This window comes from Mercenaria mercenaria, chromosome 11 (assembly GCF_021730395.1).
Source record: "Mercenaria mercenaria strain notata chromosome 11, MADL_Memer_1, whole genome shotgun sequence".
In the NCBI taxonomy this organism is placed as follows: Eukaryota; Metazoa; Mollusca; class Bivalvia; order Venerida; family Veneridae; genus Mercenaria; species Mercenaria mercenaria.
The window spans coordinates 60757748-60781540 of NC_069371.1; the positions used below are offsets into that span (position 1 = coordinate 60757748).

At 34.3% G+C, this 23793-nt stretch overlaps 2 protein-coding genes across 2 annotated transcripts in view; one reads left to right on the plus strand and one right to left on the minus strand.

The window, feature by feature from the left end:
* Positions 1 to 20426, minus strand: part of LOC123531683 (plexin-B-like) — a 36416-nt gene extending 15990 nt beyond the window's left edge. The window contains exons 1-10 of the mRNA XM_053518129.1: positions 19530 to 20426; positions 15486 to 15695; positions 12096 to 12221; positions 11198 to 11298; positions 9442 to 9565; positions 8967 to 9117; positions 8607 to 8712; positions 5836 to 5944; positions 5315 to 5413; positions 1986 to 2078 (exon numbers count right to left, since the gene is read on the minus strand). Of these exons, the coding sequence (XP_053374104.1) occupies positions 1986 to 2078; positions 5315 to 5413; positions 5836 to 5944; positions 8607 to 8712; positions 8967 to 9117; positions 9442 to 9565; positions 11198 to 11298; positions 12096 to 12221; positions 15486 to 15695; positions 19530 to 20426 (2016 nt within the window). The remainder of the gene's footprint in view (positions 1 to 1985; positions 2079 to 5314; positions 5414 to 5835; positions 5945 to 8606; positions 8713 to 8966; positions 9118 to 9441; positions 9566 to 11197; positions 11299 to 12095; positions 12222 to 15485; positions 15696 to 19529) is intronic.
* LOC123531750 (CCR4-NOT transcription complex subunit 9-like) overlaps positions 1 to 23793 on the plus strand; it is a 492904-nt gene that overhangs the window by 393243 nt on the left and 75868 nt on the right. The gene's annotated exons all lie outside the window — the stretch shown is intronic.

Below are 23793 nucleotides of genomic sequence, written 5' to 3' on the forward strand. Positions count from 1 at the left end.
CTTTTTAAAGGTATACTAGACCCAAATTTCATATTTGAAACAATGAAAAAAATACTAACAGTAGTTAATGTAAACACAAAATAAACAAATTTATGTGTACTAACACTGCTATGAATTTGGTTAAAAATAGTACACACTGTATACATGTACAGCTGAAAACAGTATAAATGTGTTCTACCACTAAAAAAACTGGAAGTTTTTTATACAATCAGCTGTTACTGTATGACATTTGATTTTGAAAGTAGCTCAATATAGAAAATTTATTTATGTATTTAGTGAAGTTAAATATATTTGATGAGGATTTTCTGCTTTTGAGGTAAATATCTGAATGTAAAATAGTTTAATGAAAGTGAGCAGAATACATCTTTAATAAGTATTTATAAGAAAACGACAAGCTTGATATCTATAACAATAAAGGTCTTAGATTTATATACTTTCTTATACGAAAGCTTTGTTAGCGTCAACTTCGAATATAAATGGTATCCTTTTTTAAGCAGTAAAATGTTCTCCTTAAATCACGAATTTTACTTTCGAAACTCTACTTTCCATTAAGTTTCTGAAAATGGCAACTTCAATCTTCCTGGGCGAATCAAATCTAGACATGATCCTTTGGAAGCATAGAGCGAAATCAAGCAAAGGTACGACTGTGTCCGTTCACGAGACGTAATGCATTTTGCAGCCCTCTCTCACACTCTAAATCTGGCTTTAACAGAACTAGTAACACTGAATTGTCTCCATAATCCCAAAGGACCAAAAAATGAAGAAAACTAAAAGGTATGGGCGTCTGTTAACGGCCACCACACGGCAACATAGAATATTGTTTTCTGGAGGTAAATCAATCTGAAGAAGGTCCAGTGAAAGCAGTACACAAAACGAAACAAATGATAATAGAAGACTAAACTTGATTTGTTCAGTTTACGATAACAATACTTGGTCAGTGAAGTCAAATCCTAGACCATCTGAAAATCAGAGAGGGCTGATATTTTTATCAGGCTCTATGGAACGCCGTGACTGTCTGATGTGATCAACTGTAGTTTTATTACCTACAGTATTAACTTGTTTAAAGCTGTGTCTTCTTGTTAATTTGCTGTTCTGTCTTGTCTACTTTTAATAAAAGCTGTAAAAAAGGTCCTTTGGAAGCATAGAATGCAAGCAAACAGAATAATAGCAAACTAGGTTTGATTGAGTCTGTTCTTGAGACTTATTTTGATTATATATTAGGAGTCCGAATTGTTCATTGTTCGGATAGTTATAAGAGGTAAGTATGCAAAACTTGTTGGGGGAATTCAAGGGCTGGATCATTCATTGACCTGTGTTCAGATTATGTGTTTTGAGGCTAAGACAAAACTATTTATTTACTTGATATTGTGACCAGAGAGTTTACTTACTTTTTGCAGGTTCCATCTCTCCTCATTATGTTGTTTAGTCCCCTTTAACCGATTGTGCATAAATCGTCACTCTTAACCCTCTTAATGTCCCCAAAAGTTATTCCCATCACGTTACATCCCTAACACGTATTATGGTTTCAAAATGATTTATGTAAACCAAAGAAATGCTCTGGTAAACATCAATAAAAAGAAAATATATTAGACCATATAAGTCTGTAATTTATGATATGCCATTAAGGGCCTGGTGGAGATCATTCCAGAAGGAATTTAAGAACTTTCTTCTACAAAGCGGTCCACTTGTCCAGTCAGACGGAGTCAAAGAGGAAAGAGCAGTATCTTATTGTGAAAGGACTGATCACGGAATATAGGGTAGGTCTCGATATAGTCTTTAGTATTCCATCATATTTTATGCACTGAATATCACATTTTTTGTAGGAGCAATTTTGTCTTTCTTTAATATATACATGTATATACAGTTGAATATGACTAAGAAGACACTCACTTAACAGTTAGTTAGCTGACCTCCCAAGTTAACTCTTTGTTCAGTTTTCAACTTGTATTTGAACTAAGCAGCTGGGCTTGATAATAAAAACTTACATTTAATCCACAATATACATTGTTGCCATACTTGTTTGCGTGAACATGGACTAGCGCTTTAGGTATGATACAGCTGTATTTAACATTTGATGACTGAAATACATGAAACAAAATCATTTGTATTTCGTACCTGTCCAATGTTAGGCAAATTTCAAATCATCACTTACTAAAAACTTTTTGAAATATCAGATTCTTAATAAGATTACATTTGGTTCAATAAGAAAAGATTAACTACGGTGGTATGTTTAGGACATATGTTATTTTTTTTAAGATTAAATTATCTCGTGCGCACGACATCTTATCTTGAGCGATCAACATCTTATCTCGTGAGCACGACATCTTATCTCGAGCGATCAACATATTATCTCGTGCGCACAACATCTTATCTTGAGCGATCAACATCTTATCTCGAGCGATCAACATATTATCTTGAGCGATCAACATCTTATCTCGAGCGATCAACATCTTATCTTGAGCGATCAACATATTATCTTGAGCGATCAACATCTTATCTCGTGCGCACGACATCTTATCTCGAGCGATCAACATATCATCTTGAGCGATCAACATATTATCTTGAGCGATCAACATCTTATCTCGAGCGATCAACATCTTATCTTGAGCAATCAGTATCTTATCTCGAGCGATCAACATATTATCTTGAGCGTTCAACATATTATCTCGAGCAATCAACATATTATCTCGAACGATCAACATCTTATCTTGAGCGATCAACATATTATCTCGAGCGATCAACATCTTATCTCGAGCGATCAACATATTATCTTGAGCGATCAACATATTATCTTGTGCGATCAACATCTTATCTCGAGCGCACGACATCTTATTTATATATATTAAGGCCCTTTGTGTGTGCATTTAGGTCATCAGTAAAACATACGGACAATTTGTTAATTAGGGTCCCGCCTATTCCGCTGTTATTTAAACTTCCCACAAGTACATGTACAAGTTTATCACATCAATTGGGAGAGCAATGCATTAATTGGTCATCCTATCTTCAAAATCAAATGAACATAACCAATAATGCATACTGCGTGTTAGAAAAGCAACAAATTTCAGTTCGACTGATAAATTCGCGCAGAAAAGTTGCATGTATGAATTAAGGGAAAACAAGGAAAATCGTTTAATATATGGGCGAAGCATGGAAGCCCTGGAGGGACAACTGATTTCCGTACCTCCCACTTGTTCTTTTGCACTTCTCACTTCCAACTTCTTGACTTCCTATACTTCCTACTTCTAACTTCCGCACTTCTGACTTCTAACTTCCACACTTCTGACTTCCAACTTCCTGATTTTCGACTTCTGATTTCAAACTTCCACACTTGTTACTTCCGACTTCTTGACTTTTTACTTCCTTCTTCTAACTTCCGCACTTCTGACTTCTAACTTCCGCACTTCTAACTTCCAACTTCCTGACGTTCGACTTCAGATTTCCAACTTCCACACTTCTTACTTTTGACTTTTTGACTTCTTACTTCCCTCTTCTAACTTCCGCACTTCTGACTTCTAACTTCTGCCTTTCGACTTCTGCTTTCCAACTTCCACACTTCTTACTTCCGACTTCTTGACTTTTTACTTCCCTCTTCTAACTATCGCACTTCTGACTTCTAACTTCCACACTTCTGACTTCTAACTTCCTGACTTCCGACTTCCAACTTCCGCACTTCTGACTGCCAACTTTCCTTTTTTGGAAGTCGGAAGTAAGAAGTGTGGAAGTTGGAAGTCGGAGGTATGAAGTCAGGAAGTTGGAAGTCAGAAGTGCGGAAGTTAGAAGTCAAAAGTGCGAAAGTTAGAAGAAGGAAGTATGAAGTCAAGAAGTCGGAAGTAAGAAGTGTGGAAGTTGGAAATCAGAAGTCGAAAGTCGGGAAGTTGGAAGTCAGAAGTGCGGAAGTTAGAAGTCAGAAGTGTGGAAGTTAGAAGTAGGAATTAGGAAGTCAAGAAGTTGGAAGTGAGAAGTGCAAAAGTTAGAAGTCAGAAGTGGGAAGTACGGAAATCAATTGTCCCTCCAGGGCTTCCATACTGAAGCCTACATACTATTTTTTGTCAAGGACTTAAATTTATTTCTTTGCATCATCACTGATTTTTTGCTGCCTTTTTTTATCAGTTTCTGTATTTAAATTTCTAACCCTGCAAACATGTGAAACGGTTATAAGTATAATCTAAATAAAAACAAAAAAGGTGGCAGCCGTATGTTTTTACTAATGATCTGAATTCACACAAAGGTCCTTAATAGATATTGATAAGATGACCGAGAAAAGATGTTGATTGCTCGAGATAATATGTTGATCGCTCGAGATAATATGTTGATCGCTCGAGATAAGATGTTGCTCGCTCAAGATAATATGTTGATCGCTCAAGATAATATGTTGATCGCTCGAGATAAGATGTTGATCGCTCAAGATAATATGTTGATCGCTCAAGATAAGATGTTGATCGCTCAAGATAAGATGTTGATCGCTCAAGATAATATGTTGATCGCTCAAGATAAGATGTTGATCGCTCAAGATAATATGTTGATCGCTCAAGATAAGATGTCGTGCGCACGAGATAAGATGCTGATCGCTCAAGATAAGATGTTGATCGCTCAAGATAATAAATTATGTTGATCGCTCAAGATAATATGTTGATCGCTCGAGATAAGATGTTGATCGCTCAAGATTAGATGTCGTGCGCACGAAATAAGATGTTGATCGCTCAAGATAATATGCTGATCGCTCGTGATAAGATGTTGATCGCTCAAGAAAATATGTTGATCGCTCGAGATAAGATGTTGATCGCTCAAGATAAGATGTCGTGCGCACGAGATAAGATGTTGATCGCTCAAGATAAGATGTCGTGCGCACGAAATAAGATGTTGATCGCTCAAAATATTATCTTGATCGCTCAAGATAAGATGTTGATCGCTCAAAATAATATGTTGATCGCTCGAGATAAGATGTTGATCGCTCAAGATAAGATGTCGTGCGCACGAGATAAGATGTTGATCGCTCAAGATAGTTTAATCCTAAAAAAAAATTATATGTCCTAAACATACCACCGTAATTAACTGTATAAATCCGCAAAAATAATTTCAATTTTGAAAATGAGTTTTAATAAGTTTCTTCCATGTTATTCTGGCCATCAACGGCCGGTGGTCCATGGCTCAGCGGGACTATCGAAACTGTAAGATGAGACTCGAAAGATAAATGGTTTACTCCTGTATCAATGTGACATTGAAACTAAATACACTTTATGTTTATTTAATTTGAAACTACGCTAACTTACTACCAAACAAACAAAAACATATGAGATGTCTTGTATTTACTTACAACAGGTAAATTTTTTGCGAGAAAGAAAACATTAGTTAAGACACCATTTGGTATAAAATGAATCCCTCGGCTGTCCATTACACTTGGGCAAACATTTACCTGCAAAATAGCAACACTGACATTATTACCTCGAAGTAAACACCTTTATCTTAGGAAAAGCCATATTTACAATGATACATGTTCGAAATAAACACTTTTATCTGAGGAATAGCCTTACTAACATTAACACATGTTCGAAATAAACACTTTTATCTGGATAATAGCCATACTTACATTAACACATGTTCGACATAAACACTTTTATCTGAATAATAGCCATACTTACATTTACACATGTTGGAAATAAACATTTTTATCTGAAGAATAGTCAAACATACATTACTACCTGTTCGAAATAAACATTCTTTTCTGAGGAATAGCCATATTTACATAAATATCTGTTTGAAATAAACACTTTTATCTGAAAAATAGTCATAACTTAAGAGACACAACATTTTTCAGTTATATGCAGATCTACTCACTTTAGAAGCTGGCGGCTGGGACATGCAAGGCGACGATGGCGGCTGACAAGACGCACTTTCTGAACACCATTCGCACTTAACACCTGTTGTGTTAACACACTCCCAACAACTTCCAGATGTAAAAGACATATTTAAAGCTGTTTTGTCATATTGAAAACAATTTTTCACTGGTTTTAAAAATAACAAACGATTATGTGATTAACAATTGTTGTTTTTCAGTTAAAACACTACATTTACAAAATGTAGTGTGGAACACCTATAAAAGCAGCTGATGTGGTAATTTTTATACACCGAGTAAGAAAACCTTGTTACTGGTCAGCTGCCCTGACCACACCACAGAGTCAAACAAGCTTATAAACTGTATCTTTCGTGCCATTGTAATTATCTTTAAAGTGAACATCTGTAGGTTCATTTGATATAGATTACACTTGATCGGGAGAATGTAACAGTTTAACATCTTTTACTTCGGTCGTGTCAGGTCATCAGATCGTGTCTACATTGTCTTTTCCAGCTTGTACTCATATATGTTTTTTAATCAGTGTATTTTTTTCAATATGTAAACACCCGCGTGAAGTAAAACTACAGGATATATATGTCTGGCGAGATACCCGGATCTGGTACAGCAACAATCACATAAGCACTTTGATACTCAGCGTTAGAATTGATCTGTTTTTTTATTTTCCTTTCTGTTCGGTTGTCTGTTTACTTTGGTTCATTGATATATTTTTCGGCGACGCCGTCTAAATTCGTTTTCGTTACCTATGCCACGTGACTTCAGTTTGCAAATCAAACTACTTGATAACGCATTATAGATAATTTATCAAAAATGGAAGATTTATGCAACACTCTGCCTGATTGGACGAGAGTGTCAATTTCTTTCACTCTGTTGATTGTGCTACGCTGAGTGAAATGTAGACAAAGCGTTTATCCTAAACGACGCTGTTCACAGTTTTAAAGCTAACTTTGGCTCAGTATATTTAGCAAGAATATTGATATATCTCAAAATGATAAGTAAGTTTAATAAATATGATAAAAACCTGTTCAAATACCAACATATATCAAATTAAAGAAAGAGCTGAATACGATCTGCGTATCACATGAATAAGGATGTGATAAGAGTCTTTTATGTAGATAAGCGCTTTTTAAAAGATTTCCCTTGTTACAATAGTCGTCTGTATATGAAAAGGTTTCTTGCTTTTGTGACTTATTCAGATTGCATATTAAAATGAGTACTTGTTTGCTTTGATATATTTGTTATAAATTATCTAACTGATTTATTATATATGAATATTTTTCTTTAGTATGGTATGCAAATATTGAACTCAGTTGAAATCTGTTTTATTATATATATGCTATATAATGACTGAATCTCATTACACTGAATGAAGGTACGCTGCATACAGTTTATCTATGTGATATGACTACGGTCAAACTTTGCTTATGAAACAGAAATATTGAAATAATTACAATTGTATGTTTTGCTTGACCTTCACTTTTTTATAGGTGTGACGTCATTGTCCAAAGATTCATGAATAGCGAATATGCATTTGTTAAAGCGGGATCAGTTGGCCTATTTTAGAAATAAATAAAAATAATAAATAAAATAATCCTTTAATTGATTTTTTCCCATGTATTCTAATCAAACTTGATTTGTAGCATCTTTATTAGGCCCGCAGCCAACTTTGTTCAGCTGGGACATTTAACCCCTTTTAGGGGCTGCTAGAGCTAAAACTAGAAATGCCTTTATACAGCGTCTCATGAACAGCTTGGTGGATCTTTATCATACTTGGTCTGGAGCATCATTATAAGGTCCTCTTCCAAATTTATTTATATAGGAACTTGGGCCCTATTAGGGACCACTATAGCTAAAAGTAGATATGCCTTTCTTCGCATTAACCACTAAAATGTAATGGATTTTTATCAAACTCGATGTGTAACAATATCGTAAGGTCTCCTGCTATTTTGTTACAAATGGGGATAGGGACCAATTTAGCTAAAAATATAAACACGTTTAATGACCTCTTCTCATGAACCGCTTCATGAATCTTCATCAAACTACTGCTGTAATTTTTCGTCTAAGGATAAACGAAACAAAATTGCAAACCTACGAAACCTTTGAGAAAAACTTAAAGAGAACCATTTAAATTGTTAAAGTGCGGTGTTTAGTTTTGCAATTTGAAAAATGTTAGATGAAAGATGAATGTTAGATGAAAAATTCATAAACTTCTTTCCTTATTACAATTCGCCGACCATCATTTTTAAAGATATTTCTTGTTTATACTTATAGTACGATACAATTATATTGGTTTCTCATTTTTTTTACATTTTAGTACAACAGATCATCATCTTTCATTGTTGAGAACTGACTCGTGTTTTAAACAAAATGTTATTTTCAAAGCTTAATTTAATGTTTCAGTTACTAGTAATCAGTGAATATTGTAAATAATGATTTATGTTCAATTATTTTCGCATCTTAAATGTTCGTGATAAGGTAAATCCTGACTTAGTTATATACCTTGGACAAGAAAAACGTGTCTTATTGCTTTGTTAGGCCACTCCATGATAGTAGTATATACCAATGACTGGAAAAGATAAGAACATTTCCAACTGGGCCTGAGATTTGCAAACAGTTTTGCAATGTGTGAAAGTAAAACAGTTTGATTTCTTTTGAAAGGTATAAAACATATTTTCCCAAACATTGGTACATGAATATTAGAATACATAATTATCTGTGCAAAGAATATATTCCCTGACAGAAAACTAAACCATACCTTTTGAAATTGGCACACACATAGAAAAGGAACGATGTCCATGAAAGTACGACATGCTGCCCTGAAGGAGGAATTAGCACTAACTCAATCTTTGCTTTGGTATGACCTACAAAAAGACAGTATATATCTTATAGTTTACTATGTATTACAGCTTTTCTGTAAATACCCAACATCGCTGAAATGAAAACCCAAATGAAAGACATTCGACTGAATAAAGCGTATTATATAGCATTATATAAAACTTTCAAATAGTTTTACATTTCATGCACAAAATGGATGCAAAGTATATCAGACGAGAAACCGACTTTTGGTGAGTGCGAAAGAAAGAAAGTTTCGGAATGGTAAAGCATAGAATCTTACCTTTGATGGTTGGTGTAGAGCATGTAAAACTAGACTGATTAAGTCGTGAAGCCAGTGCACTGTATGTTTCTTTTTCGATTGCTACATCGAATCTGCACTGGTAAATATCGCCATTTACCGTAGATGGAAGGTTTGTTGATGTTATTGTTATCTTTAACAAAAGAAGTAGAAATTTAGACTATTAAAATACCTACAGCCAGTATGCCGACAAAACAATTAAGTAAACATTGCAATCAATTATATTTTGATGAAATAGAATCAAATTCTGAAAGATTTCAAAAAATTTACCTTCTATTGTTATTCTAATCATTTGTCACTATGATAGATATACCATGTAATCTTACTTTATAAGTGATCGAGTTTACTAGGCTTTTAACATTTACATTACATACAAGCAATTACGATGAAAAAGTCGTTTTCACATATGAACATTCCTAACATTTGATTAAAACACAGCTGAAGTCTTTTAACTTACATTAGTGTTTGACTTGTTTTGGGAGACAGAAATTCCAGTTGGCTGAATGAAGATTGATACGCATTCTTCAAGTGAAGACAGCCAATGGTTGGTAGCATTGGAACAATCATTCTTCCTCGTTGATCTTAAATTCAAATTTTAATTAATTGCATTTACACTGAACCACGTTTATTAACGTACACTATTTCAATGTTTTTGGCAAAAGTTATTGTGAATAATAATATTGTTCTATGTAAAGTGTTTGATATAACATTAATTGTACACCTATTACGTACAAGTTCTAAGGTTTGATTTAGAAGAAGTGGCTGACCATGTTTCGGTCTGAAATGAATGAGGTAAACACTGACGAATAGCTCTTCTCTAAAACCTGACGGACTAACAAACTCTTTATATGTAGAATATATAGTACTTTTAAATGCCGTCATTCTCTAAGTCAAGTCACAGGACGGGTGACTTTACAACATTATTAGTAATATCGTAGTCTTTCACTCCGTAAGGTTGTTTTGTACATATGTTTTAAACGACATAATATGTTTTATTTTTTCTCGAATAACATATGCAAGATCATTTGATGTTAGTCTCACTGGCACATAATAAAACATCCTTAAGTTCTTTGGTGAACACCTAAGGTATCGTTTATGCCGCTCTGGTCTCAAAACTTTTTAAATAGACCCAAGCAAATGTAAGTAAAATATTTCGACTATTGGTGTTTGCTGATCTGATTAATGCATCAAGTGAACGTCATTAATTTAACAAATTTAAATTTGTGTTTTTCTTTCATTTGGTAGCAAGTACACACACGTGGTTAGATATAACGAAATGTTATGCAATTATGAGTAGGTCTTCAAAAAATGAATTAAGTATCTATGCTTCAAACTGGAAATATTCAGAGTGATTCTAAAGATTTCAATGTACAAAAAATATAGGTCATAAACGGAATCTTTATTTACAGAAGATTCACTGCATGGTTTAATCTCATGTACTGTTATGTTTTCCAGTATCTTTCGGATAGTACTACCCAAGTGAACAATTTACTTCTATCACTTATATATTGTTAACTTCCGTAGCCATACAGAAGTCGTAAAATAGTTTGTAAGAAATGTGTGACACAGTTCCCTAAAGCAGCTAAAAATGTATAAAATGCAGTATACATTATGATATGGGGAATTACTCCAAGCTGCAAATCTGATGATGTGTCAGCTATTTTATTCCTTTAAACTTTCAGCTTGCTGGTTGCAAGTGATTCTGCTTTTGCGACCAGTGCAGACCAATATCAACCTGCACATCACTGAACACCCCTTCAAATAACAGATGGTACTGCGCAAATTGAATGATAGATCAATCCATTTAAGAAATTCAGCGGGGTAGTGGTTAATGATCTATATCGTGTTGTAGTTATAAGCTGCTCAGTCATGTTTAGACATTTAAAAGACCTTTCCAAATGTGTAAGTTTATACACTTTCTAAATATTATAAAGAATTATGCAAACGTTTGAAGATTTTAGCGAATACAATTAAAATTTTACAAATTTTAGCGTTGCGTGACACTTAAATTATAGACATAATTTATGGTTATCTTAAGCTGAAAAATGACTGTTCTTGGTGTAAAGTTTAACCACAGAGAAAGAAAGATAAAAATGATTATTTATCGTGAAAAGAGGTTTACTTATGTAGCAGTGTCATAAAAAAAGATTTAAAAGAACACCATACGCGTCTTGGGGGCATTTGGTTCCGAAATATAGATGTATTCCACTTACCTGTTGTTTCGTACACACCAACCGCAAAGAGGATTTTTTGCTGACATTGTTTCAGAACAAGTTTTGAATTCCGAACAGTTGGAACTAGCAAACATCATCACCTATATAATATATTTAAAATGACAGCTACAACAATTGAGACAGCAAAAGCTGCTGAGGACATATCATATGGTTGTTTTGTATTTGTCGTGTGAGACATTACAAAACCGATAAACAGGAAGCGCATCTTTTTTCTTGTAGGTCCTTTAGATATCGTACATGTGGCTTTATACATACGCATTTCTACTCTACCACTGTTCTCAAACATATTATAATATTGTCATATCTGCCTGTCTTCGATTAAACAAAGGGGCACCGTGACCGAGTGTTTAAGGTCTCTGACTTCAAAACACTTGCCCCTCATCGATTTGGTTCGAGCCTCACTCGGGGCGTTGAACTCTTCATGTAAAAAAGCTATCCAGTTGGCTTATGGAAGGTAGGTGGTTCTAGCCAGGTGCCAGCTCATGCCAAATAATGCATGGAGCGGCACGTGGTTCTTCCTCTACAATCATAGTTGGAAAGTCGCCATATGGTCTATAAATGTGTCGGTGCGACCTTGAATCAAACAAAAATAATCGATAAAACAATATGTGATTGTTAAAACCATATACTACACTTCACTTAAATATAAGACCGCTGAGATGTACCTCATTATAATTATATCTCAATGATACTTCTGATACCTGTGTTAAGTGTTTATTAACACTCAATATATTACACATGTTCTGAACGACCCTAAACATACGTTACCAACCTGACATGTTTATTCGAAGCTATTCTGTATCTTATCATAACGTGTATTTCACAGAAAGCATTTCCGTTGTTTTTCACAGAAAGCATTTCCGTTGTTTTCACTTACTTTCCTGTTGCTCATAACAAACAATTTGTCGTCAGTGTACTGATGAATTCCTTGAATCCGCACACCAGCATCGGCATCAAAGGTGTTATACAGTTCTAATCGGTTTGAATCAGGCTGTAAGTTCAGCTTGCAAAATGTAATGTATAAAATTGCCGTTTATATTTTATCAAAGATATTAGATAACGACAGCAGAGCGTGCAGTTGACTTAACTTTATCAGCTGCCAGCTGTTGGTGTGTACAATATCCTTAAATAAAACATATTGGGTTTAGGCAAGCAGAAATATACTATGTTATTCTATACCTATTTTATCTATCCAATCGCGAACGTTCATTTGCAACACGTGACCGTACAATATATTACGGTATTTGGATGCACGTGCGTACAAAAATCCTGTATTTTCTGTATTTGGACGCACGCGCGTACAAAAAAATCCTGTATTTTCTGTATTTGGACGGTTCAACAGTCCCATGTTAAACATACGATAAAGCCCGAAACGCGTGAAAATGTTCCGAATGAAAATCGGATGAAGTAGACGCTCTATGTACAGAGTTTGATTATGCGTCTTGAAATCTGGATTTAATTTGAGTTGGTTTTTTTTTTTGGTTTACAACACACAAAAACGATTCAAGAGATAACAATGCTATCGGATTTAGATATTAAAACATTCGTTAATAATCAAAAACTTAAAAATACAATAAAAACGATCATCAGATGTTGGAATATTTGAAAAGTCGCTAAAAGAAGCCGTTCCGGACGAAACCTAGAAATTGGTATCAGCCCTGACTGTCTGAATAGCTACCTCAGCAGTTTTCATTTAACGGTTAAGAAACAAAATGGAGAAGATTATGACTGACAGCGGACGGGCGGTCAGCATCCAAAACATGTCTGCTCTATAATTCACTTTTCGTCGGATCTACCAAACTTGCTGACAATGTTTGTGGGCATTACATCTCGGCAAATTTCGACAACCAGCCAAATTGTACCAGGCACTCTTTGTTTATAGTCCTTTAATTACTCAAAAAAACGGGGAATTTAGCCTTGTCCGTCCGCTCTTTTAAGTCGAACAATTTTCATCCGATCTTTACCAAACTTGCTGACAATGTTTGTGGGCATAATATCTCAGCCAAGTATTATTACCACCCAAATCGCCAAATGGCTGTTGTAGGGAGGTTGCACCATATACCTTTTTTAATGATGATACGCAGAAAAAAACAACATTCAATGAATTACGCATATTACGTATGAAAAGAAATAAATATAGAATAAAAAGGTTATTTAAGGTCTAACATTGTTCTGTATAATATATATTTGCACTCATGCCAAGCTGGGAAAAACTAGAAAAGGCAGGAATACAATATTCAGTGAAACATTTTTAATTTAAACTATTATTATGATAAGATAAAATAGATATAGAATAAAAAGGTTATTTAACATTGTACTGTACACTATAGAACAATGTTAAATAACCTAATATTATCAAGGATGGCCGTCCAATTTGTTAATATCAATAATTTTAAAAATTATAAGATATATTCATAAAGATCAGTAAACTTTTTTATTAAATATATAATTTACTTTACACTTTCGTCTTTTCAAATAGCCTAAAGCCCCGAGTTAAGCGAAGTACGCCCAACCATATACCGGTTTGAGTTCCCAACTGGTGTTTTGCCACTGTCCTACCATTATGTTCCTTTGTTCATTTTGCCCTTGTTGTCTCTTTGTTGTGCTTTATCTTAGCTTTGTCGAAGCCTGTGTGAGTGCGTTCACCAGTATTTTTATATTAACAAGCAAATTCGATGAATTGATATCCCCCGCCAAAAGGGTTGGTGAGGAATGGAAAAAAATACATCAGACAAAAAGTTAAAGATGTTACAAAGAAGCAAATAATTTCATTAGTCAAAATCATTTTAACAGAAAATGAATGTGTTTTTTTTGTATTTTTTTTTTTTTGGGGGGGGGGGGAGGGCAGCGGGGGTGACCGGGTGAGGGTATAAAACTTCACATGTTGATTATAAATATTGATGGAAAATTAAAAATTAAAAAAAAAATTAAACATGGGGTGGTGGGGGTATGCATGATCAGGGTGGTGGGCATGACTGGGTGGAGGAGTGAGATGGGGGAACGGTACAACTTTGCATGTTGATAAATATTCATGGAAGATTTGAAAAAAGAATTTAAAAATAAATGAAAAAAAATGGGGGAAGGGTGTGTGTGGGGGGGGGGGAGGTGACCAAGGCAAGGTGGTGACCAGGTGTGGGTACACAATGTTTATAATAAATGTTCATGGAAAAGAATGAAAGAAGTTTAATGAAATTCAACCAATTGGTTGATTTGTTATGTACAAATCTTTGGATTTTTAAACAATTAAAGGGCAATAACTCTAAAGTTAATAAAGGGATCCGGACAAAATTTTGTGTGCACAACCACATAATGGTGTTCTAAATTCAATTTATTTAAGTTTCATAATTCTAGGTCAAATATATCACAAGTTATGAAGCGGAAATTGCCATATTTATAGTACCCTATATAGTTATCACAAGAAACTTCTAAGGGCCATAACTTTGATGTTACTTGGCCAATCTCGATGAAACTGAAATAGGCCGCAGAACCTCATTGTGCTGAACATGTTTATGACGTATTATTTAAATATTCCCAACCACTTCCTAGATATGGCTCCGGACGTGGAAGTTTCATTAAATCACAGGCAATAACTCTCAGGGAAATTGACCAATCCAAAAAGAACTTGACGGGCATCATCGTAGTATGTTTGTTCATGTTTATTTCAAGTTTTATGAAATTCTACCTGCTACTTGTTGAGAAATGGCTGCGGACGGACGGACACACGCACGGACGTATGGTCGGACAACGCCATTTCAATATCCCCGCCCCCTCCCGATTTCATCGGCGGGGGATAATAACGGACATCGTGTCATTTATTTCATTATGGTCTGGTCTGTTTCCTGTGTTTAGTTCTTTACATTAAACAAACATTATATATGCAAATCCATTATACTGTTTCGTGTTTAAATGTCACTGTTCACTGTTTGAAAAAAAATAAAAAAGATCCTTTCTTGACTCGATGGTGTTTGCTCTGGACAAGTCATATTCATGTTAGGTGAGACATGATTTTGTAAATTAACGACTAACATTACTACTGGTTGTGCAAAAGAAGACAAGGGTTAATTCAAAGCCAACAGCAATTTACTAACATATTGCCAAACTTCAATAATTCTCAAATACACTAGGTACCGTATTTGGCATGATTCAATTTTATTGGTCAGACTAGCTACGTATTCACTTATTATGCATTAAAGACAGTCACATGCTTTACAAAAACAACGTTCAATTCAAAATGTATTAAGTTTACATAAAATATATATGCAATTACCTGCAAAACCTGGCCTTCGGATGTACCTGTCATCAAAACTAGGTTGTTACTGCCGATAAGTGTTCCATGAAGAGCTGTTATAACACCATGGTTTGCTCCAACATTGTAACCTTGAGTCAAACTAACTGTCACATTGCCTATTACATATCCATAAGCTGGAAGGTTTCTGTTACAAACGAAATGTTCGTACGCGTTGTTAAAATCTTGTTCCTAAAATAAAATAATGTTAAAATGTTAGGGCCTCACAAAATCATTCCAAACATTACTTTATTTTTATCACATTTTGTACCGTATTCACTTTTAAGATGAACATGAAAATGTACCCATACAGGAACCTCATAGCTGATCCTATATCAAAATTTAAACACTACTAGAAGAAAATTTTGACACATTTCATTCGGTCAATCAACTACTTCTCATGCAATTGAATACCACTAATACCTTCCAATCAGCCCAATCAACGAGTTTTAATGATCGAAACAGAAGCAAATACTGTACATCTAATGCATGATCGAAACAGAAGCAAATACTGTCAGTTTAAAGCATGATCGAAACAGAAGCAAATACTGTCAATTTAATACATGATCGAAACAGAAGCTGATCGAAACAGAAGCAAATACTGTCAATTTAATGCATGATCGAAACAGAAGCAATTGAATACCACTTAAATATACTTTCCAATCAGCCCAATCAACGATTTTTAATGATCGAAACAGAAGCAAATACTGTACATCTAATGCATGATCGAAACAGAAGCAAATACTGTCAATTTAAAGCATGATCGAAACAGAAGCAAATACTGTCAATTTAATACATGATCGAAACAGAAGATGATCGAAACAGAAGCAAATACTGTCAATTTAATGCATGATCGAAACAGAAGCAAAAACTGTCAATTTAATGCATGATTGAAACAGAATCAATGCTGTACATCTAATGCATGATCGAAACAGTGGCAAATACTGTCAATTTAATGCATGATCGACACAGAAGCAAATACTGTACATCTAATGCATGATTGAAACAGAAGCAAATGCTGTCAATTTAATGCATGATCGAAACAGAAGCAAATATTGTACATTTAGTGCATGATAACTTTTTTAGAAACCCCTGTCACCCGACTTTTAAAGTATTTCTTTTTATTTCAATGAATATAAAGCATTTTGGTTATCTTTAGTAATACATATGTGACATATGTCAGTTGTTTAATTATTTTTTTTATTATTTCTAATTAAAACTTACTTTTATTATGACCAGGGATGAGGATTTATTGATCTCTTTTCTTACTATGACTTTTAAACAGTTAATTAGATTTCTATCATATTATATTTTTATAACCAAAGGCATTGTATTTATTGTTTTATTTTATTTCAGTAAATTGTCTTATATTTTCAGTATATTTCTTTTATGATTTTATCCGAACGTATTATTTAAAGTTAACCATTTCCAATATAACTCGTTCAATACTCACGATGATTTTAAATACCAATTTTCAAAGTCAAACATACCGTAAAAAAGCAAAAATGCCTAAAATATTTAGAGGGACAAAATTACTAAAAGGGGGACGAATTGACCGGAAGGAGGACGAGTTGACCAAAATGGGGACAAGTTGACCAAATTTTATCATGAGGGGGACGAAATGACCAATTTTTGTGGACGAAATGACCAAATCGGGGACGAGTTGACTGGGGAACGAGTTGACTTGATACCAAACAGAATGTAGTTAATAAAACTGTAAGTTATAAAATTGCAATTAATCTTATTTTTACAGTTTTGTTTCCTCTTATATTCACACATATGGTCAACGTCTGCCTGTTCACTTTGTTCAGTAGGGAAAGCAAAGATCTACGGATCGCAGCTTTGTGAGTTCGATCCTAGGTGAGACATATATTTTCTGCGACGACTCGATAAAAGACATTCTAATTTAAATCATTATTCGTATTTCACCGCTGATTTATGTAGTGAAGTTGGCATTTACATGGGGGAAATAGGTTTGTACTGGTACAGACTAAATCGAACGCTGGGGTTCAGGGTAGCATAACTGAAAGCTGCTGCAAAAAGGCGTTTAAAACAGGCTAAATAAACAAACAAAACTACAGTGTATGCTTCCAATGGTCAACGTCCGGTAGATGCCAGTGCCAGAAACCACCAATGTTACCCGCATACGCGTTAGGGAATCTAGAAAGCTAATTAACCAAACTATTCTGAAGTTTAGTGTTTCGTGATTGTCACCCTAAGTGTAATACATAGTAATACACTATTATGGATACACTACAATCGTATCCTCATTGTTAACAGTGTGTAATATGACGTTCGTGGGAAAATAACAAGGATAACTTTTTCAATGAAACAAAGGCAGTTTTGCAATAAATATGAAGATAAACACAACTATTTTTATATTGGGAAGTTTAGGTGCATGACAGAATTTTGTAACGCAAACATATCGGAAAATAATTGGTCTCCACTTATCATAACGTACTTGATGATTATAACGTAGGTAGATGAAAGAAGCGCTGCTCTACTTTTGTGTTCAGTATCATTCATATCAATTGAAATATGAACCTTGCATACTGAGAGCAATATTAGCCACGTAACATATCAAGCGTAATAATACCCATATGTTATTATTAGGACATTGAATTTAAACAAAAATACCTTAGAAACTATTGTGGCATATTTCTTGCACGAGATAGCCATATAGCTATCACGATAATTTTGTAAACTGTTATGGAAATTTGCGCATTTTTAAACCATTTCAGCAAAACATAAATGATATTTAATAAATATTTATCTATGTTTTAGCGCAAAATTTCGCGTAAATGCATAAAACTTTCATGCTTTTCTAGGTAGCTATGACGATAATTTACAATGTGATAAACTTTCCGAAAAGTTCGAAATATCTAGATTATTTTTCAAAAAAATGGCGAAAACTATCTAGCTAATAAATGGCAGTTTTAGGCACTGCCACAAACACACAAACAAGAGCACCGCCTACCGATGCCATGTCTGCAAGTGCTAGACTGTTTGTAAGGAAAGAGGTACAGTTCGGAATTTCTAAGTACAAAAAGAACCATAATTCTGACAAAATGCAGGTTAGAAATATATATACGTAGTTCTTGGCCTACATAGTCTCCTAATAATGATAAACAAGTATTGAAAGTTCCCAAGCTGTAGCTCATATAGTTTGTTAGAAAAAGGTGGATATAAGAAAAACAAAGAACTCAAATTTTTTACTACAAAAAGGGCCATAATTTTGACAAAGTGCATATCAGAGTTATGATTCTGTGTCTACACAATCACCTTATGATTTTAAACAGGTAAGCAAAGTTTCAAAGCTGTAGCTCTTACAGTTGTTTAGAAAAGGTGGACCTAAACAAAAAATTTTAACCAACGCCGACGCCGACGATCAAGTGACACCAATACCTCGTAGATTTCTTTTCCAAAAATCAGACGAGCTAAAAATCCTGATAATATTGTAAATACATTAGGAAGAATTGACCTCATGACCGATATGGCAGAAGATCGATATCAGGGAAGACAACAGCTATATGGTATTGGTAACGGGTGACCGGCATTGCGATGTCGATATCTGTTGCCTCCGGGTATTATCACCTGGATGTTTATTTCAGTTTTAAGAGGTTTTCCATAACTGACATGCACTTTTAGTTACACAAAGTATGTAAAAGAAGGGACATTTCGTACAAAACTGAAAAAGTCATTTTTACCATAACAATACTTAATATGTAGTTTCTTAAATGTTATTTTGTATTTTTGTCTTTCAAGTCATAAAATATCAATCGCAACTGAATCGCAAAAAAAAATATTTCAATGAAAGTTTCGGCTGCTAAGGTCATCTTTTCAGAAAACTTCCTTTATCTTGAGAATATTTTAAGTATCGCGATAGCTACCTAGCTAGAAACTGCTCGATTTTTCAGTTTGAAGGCAAAGTCATGGAGAAATATATATTGAAAGAGATTAAATGTATTCGGTGTTACAAGGGGATTTTTTATTATTTCAAACGCTCTTGTAATTCTTTATACTTACACTTATACATCGATTTTTTTTATAATCGGGTAGATATCTGTTTTCGTCACTCTGATCGTCACATGTTAGTGCATGTTTCCTTATAGCTTCCATAATTTTGTTATTGAACATTTCAAGTTTTGTTAAACATAATACAGTGTCACCAGCTGGACTCTCGGGATCATTGCCCTGTGTAAAGGCTCCTACAAATATACTTTCAGAGCTGTTCTGTCCGGAGGGTGGATCAATGAGAATGGCATCTTGAAGCAAATTGTATTTTTTCCCGTTGTGCTCACAGTTTACAAAAATATCTGTATATGAACTGTAGTAATTATCGTTTTGACAAATTCGCACAAGTTTTGTGACGTAATTTGAACTGCCAACAAATTCTTTCTGATTTGTCAGAAAATAACTGTACCCTTCTGCTTGAAATGATGATCTATAGTAAATGACATAGTCATTTAAATTTTCAACGTAAAGTAACAATCGACTTTGTTTTCCTGCTACTAATCCAGATGATGTCGTCCGTGTACTTATACAATATTTGTAAGTCATAACGTTATCTTCGATGTGGATAGTAATGCCTTGGCCATATGTCACTGCCATCATTATGTAACCATTACTTGTGATCAAACCTTCTGCGGGCCTTTTGAAGTCTGTTGATATTTTTAACTTTAAACTCTGTACGACTGTTCCTACAGCATCCATTGGTCTTGAGTCGCAAAATCCCTCCATACCGGTGCCACATACATACACTTCACGCTTAAACGTATTTAGCAGCAAAACTTTGTTCACATTTCTACATTTAGGTACAGTCTTGTTACACGTACTTCCGGTCTGATTAACACTCAAATCGTCATTCAGAATATAAATCACATCTGTTCCACCAATATAAACTTTGTTCTCAAAAACTTTCATGTTAGTCAATGGTCCGTTTAGGTGCTGTTCTGTTACTGTTTGTTGTGCCAAAAGTCCATTTAAAAAAAGACAAATCAGAACAGTGCCATAGACCTTGAAACTCGACATAATAGCAGAAACTATTTCACGCGTCTTTAAATAAAACAATATAAAATCTAACTAACTGATATTGTCATTTCACTTCCTGGTTCACTTTGATCATGTTTAACCACCCGGATAAGATTTAAATCATACTTTACCTACGAAGGAATGTTTAAAGGCGCTCGCGGTAGTTTTTTCGGACGGGTCGATATTTACCCAAACACCATGCCAATTTGATTGTATCTAATCCCATACCGAACCCATATCATACATCCGTATTCCTGAACTATAGGTTTTGTTCGGAGAAAGGCGGAAACCTACATCGTTCTATGACATTAAAATACTTCAGAAACACGTAAAAATCCGCTTATTAAGAAATCCGCCGTTTGATAATTTGATATATATCTAGGTTATTTGCTCAAACACTGAAAGAGTTTCCATAGCATTTGCCGAGAAGCCTTTAACCTGCACGCTTCAAAACTTAGTGTGGTAATTTTCTAAATGGAATGGATAAATCCTATTGCTTTTAAGATCAATATGTTAAAGGTAAAGGATGCGGGCCACACCTCACCTCGTTGTAATTTGTTTAAGCCAATCTTATATGGTGACCTATCAATTTTCTTTTTGTTTTAGATTAGGTAGACATAACCAAATACATGTGCAGAGTTTGCTTTCTTTCTATTATGTGAAATACCAACTTAAGATCGACAAAAATGTGCAAAAATACCCTTTGGGTCTACTGAACAAGTATTCCTTTTTTATAAAATAATTTTCTTTTGATTTCTCTCAGCATGTTTCCACTAGATATATTGTTTTCCGTTATGAAAACGCTTAGACATCAAATTATGCTGTTTATTGTACTTTACTGAAATATATTTTAGGAGAATGGGAATTTTGAAAAATGTTAAAAATAGCAAATAAAATAAAAAAAAGCTGGTGACGTAGTATTCTTATTTCTTTTTTCAATGCATCATTTAATTACATGTTCTTGTAGTACAGAACATTTCATCAAAATCTATTATTGGAAAAAAGTACGAGCGAGCGCCTTTAAGGACATGCTTTATGAGCTGTATAACATGAATTTTGGCCTATATTCTATAGTAATCGGGGTACGGAACGGAATAGGTGCGCGCTGAAAAGATGAACTATTTATTCCTAGGCCTTAAATGACATTGAATATCAGAAGGCACATATAAAATAAAAGGTATTTAGTACTTTAGTCTTTAGTAATTTCATCGGATAGCTGAAAATCTGAAATTTCACGACAATAATGACTATGCAAATAACAACATAAGCAAATCAGATTGAAAAATCACTATTTCATCATATATGTAAATATTTAACTATTACTTTACCAAAATAAAAATAAAAAATATTTCAACAGTTATTGTAGTTCTCCCAACCTGCAGATGGTCAACTCACTTCATCTTAACTTTTTGCTTAAAGTTTGATAATAACTGAGAAATTAATCGAGTAATTAGAATTCTTTTGGTCACTAGAGATTCAAAGTTTTCAGGACTTTATTTTTATTTTTTAGTCTAACTAGTCGTTTGCAGGACGAGATCTTGTGCTAGTGGGTTACTTATGGGGGATTCTGACCCAGTAAGAAGTTAATTCAGAATTAACACAGGCCGTCAAATCATTTTGATCTTCTATCACGGAAAGGATACATATTGATCACTCAAATTTACTTAATCTACTTAATTTTCTAAACTGAAATATTTACAAATGAATCGTGTCTTCATGATAGATGCATATCGATTTTTTATTCTGTCTGTACATCCTGTTTAATTCTGCATTTTTCATGCGCAAAACATTATTCCCTCTACGCCGTTTGTCTTTTATAAAGACATTTATTGTTAATGAATGACCTCGAGCACTTGAAATAATATGTCGAATACTCAAAATAAGATGCCATGTGCACGAGGCAAGATATCGAGCTTTCTAGATAAAATGTTGAAAGAACAAGATAAAGTGTCAAGTGATCGAGAATAGAGGACGTAAGGTTGAATTAAAATGTCGTGTTCTCGAGACAAAATGAAAGATAACTTGTGTTGCAGTTCCGAGCGTTCCAGTTAAAATATTGAGCGATAGTAATAAAATTTCGTGTGATGGCAATAATATGTCGTGCACGCCAGATATGATGTCAAGTGCTCTAGAAAATGTTTCGTGTGCTCGAAATCATAAACTGTTGGCTCGAGATACTGTTTTCTTAAAATAAGAAGATCATGATGGTTCTACATCAATGCTCATAGATTTAAGATTAAGGCTGATAAGAAAACACGTATTGTATTGAAGCAAGTCATGACCATTAGCGGTCATTGCTTTCTAAACTCAAATAATGCAACCAGTCTTACTAAAATTATTCATTTGCGACAATGTTTTGACAAAACAGAGAAACTAAAACATGTTCATGGTGACCATGCTTTTTAACATATTCTAGCATGAAACAGCTGTTCTTAACACTTTTCGTCTGTGTTTAAAAAGAAGAGAAAACGTGTATTAATCGAGAGATTCTTGCGCTCAGGTGCTAATGAAACGCCTTTAATACATGCGCGTTCCATAGCAAAGCGTTCATGTATTGCGGCCCAAATATGGACTGTTAACAGAGAGAAATGACATCAACGCGATAAATCAATGAAGAAATTCCCGCACATTTCTATGAAATGTTATAACGCTGTGAAACAATGTATCCATTTATTATTTTTACGCATTTTAAGCCAGAAAAGCGTTAGCGCATGTTGATTTTATTCCATAACCTCTTCAGAATACCTCGCAAATGTTGTTACACGAACAACTATGCGTTATCTCTATATCAAAATGATTTAACAAAGTTGGTAGATGAATAGTTGTGTGTAATAATTCTGAAATTGAAGAAGTTTCCGATTTAAACATAAAGAGAAAATGTGACAATTTTTATTTTGGAAGAAACGACTTTATCATTTTATGTAATGCAGCATCAAAATCTTTCAGTCGTTCTTTGTAAATGTAAAAGTGGCTCCAAAACTGTTCAAGTCGTGTCAGTCAAGAGCTCACTAATTTCATTTATATGTATGCTTCTTGTTTTAAAAGCTTTTTTCTTTCGATTTCAGAACAATTTATTAACCGCAGTCGTTAATTAGGTGACCCTCTGCCAAGTTTGTAAGTGCATTTTCAGCTCACCATCATCCGTCGTCTGTCTTTCGTCTGTCTGTCTGTCTCTCTCTCTCTCTCTCAATATTCAACTTGTGTATGCGATAGAGGCCGCTGTATTTTTCAACTGACCTGCATGAAATTTTGTCAGACT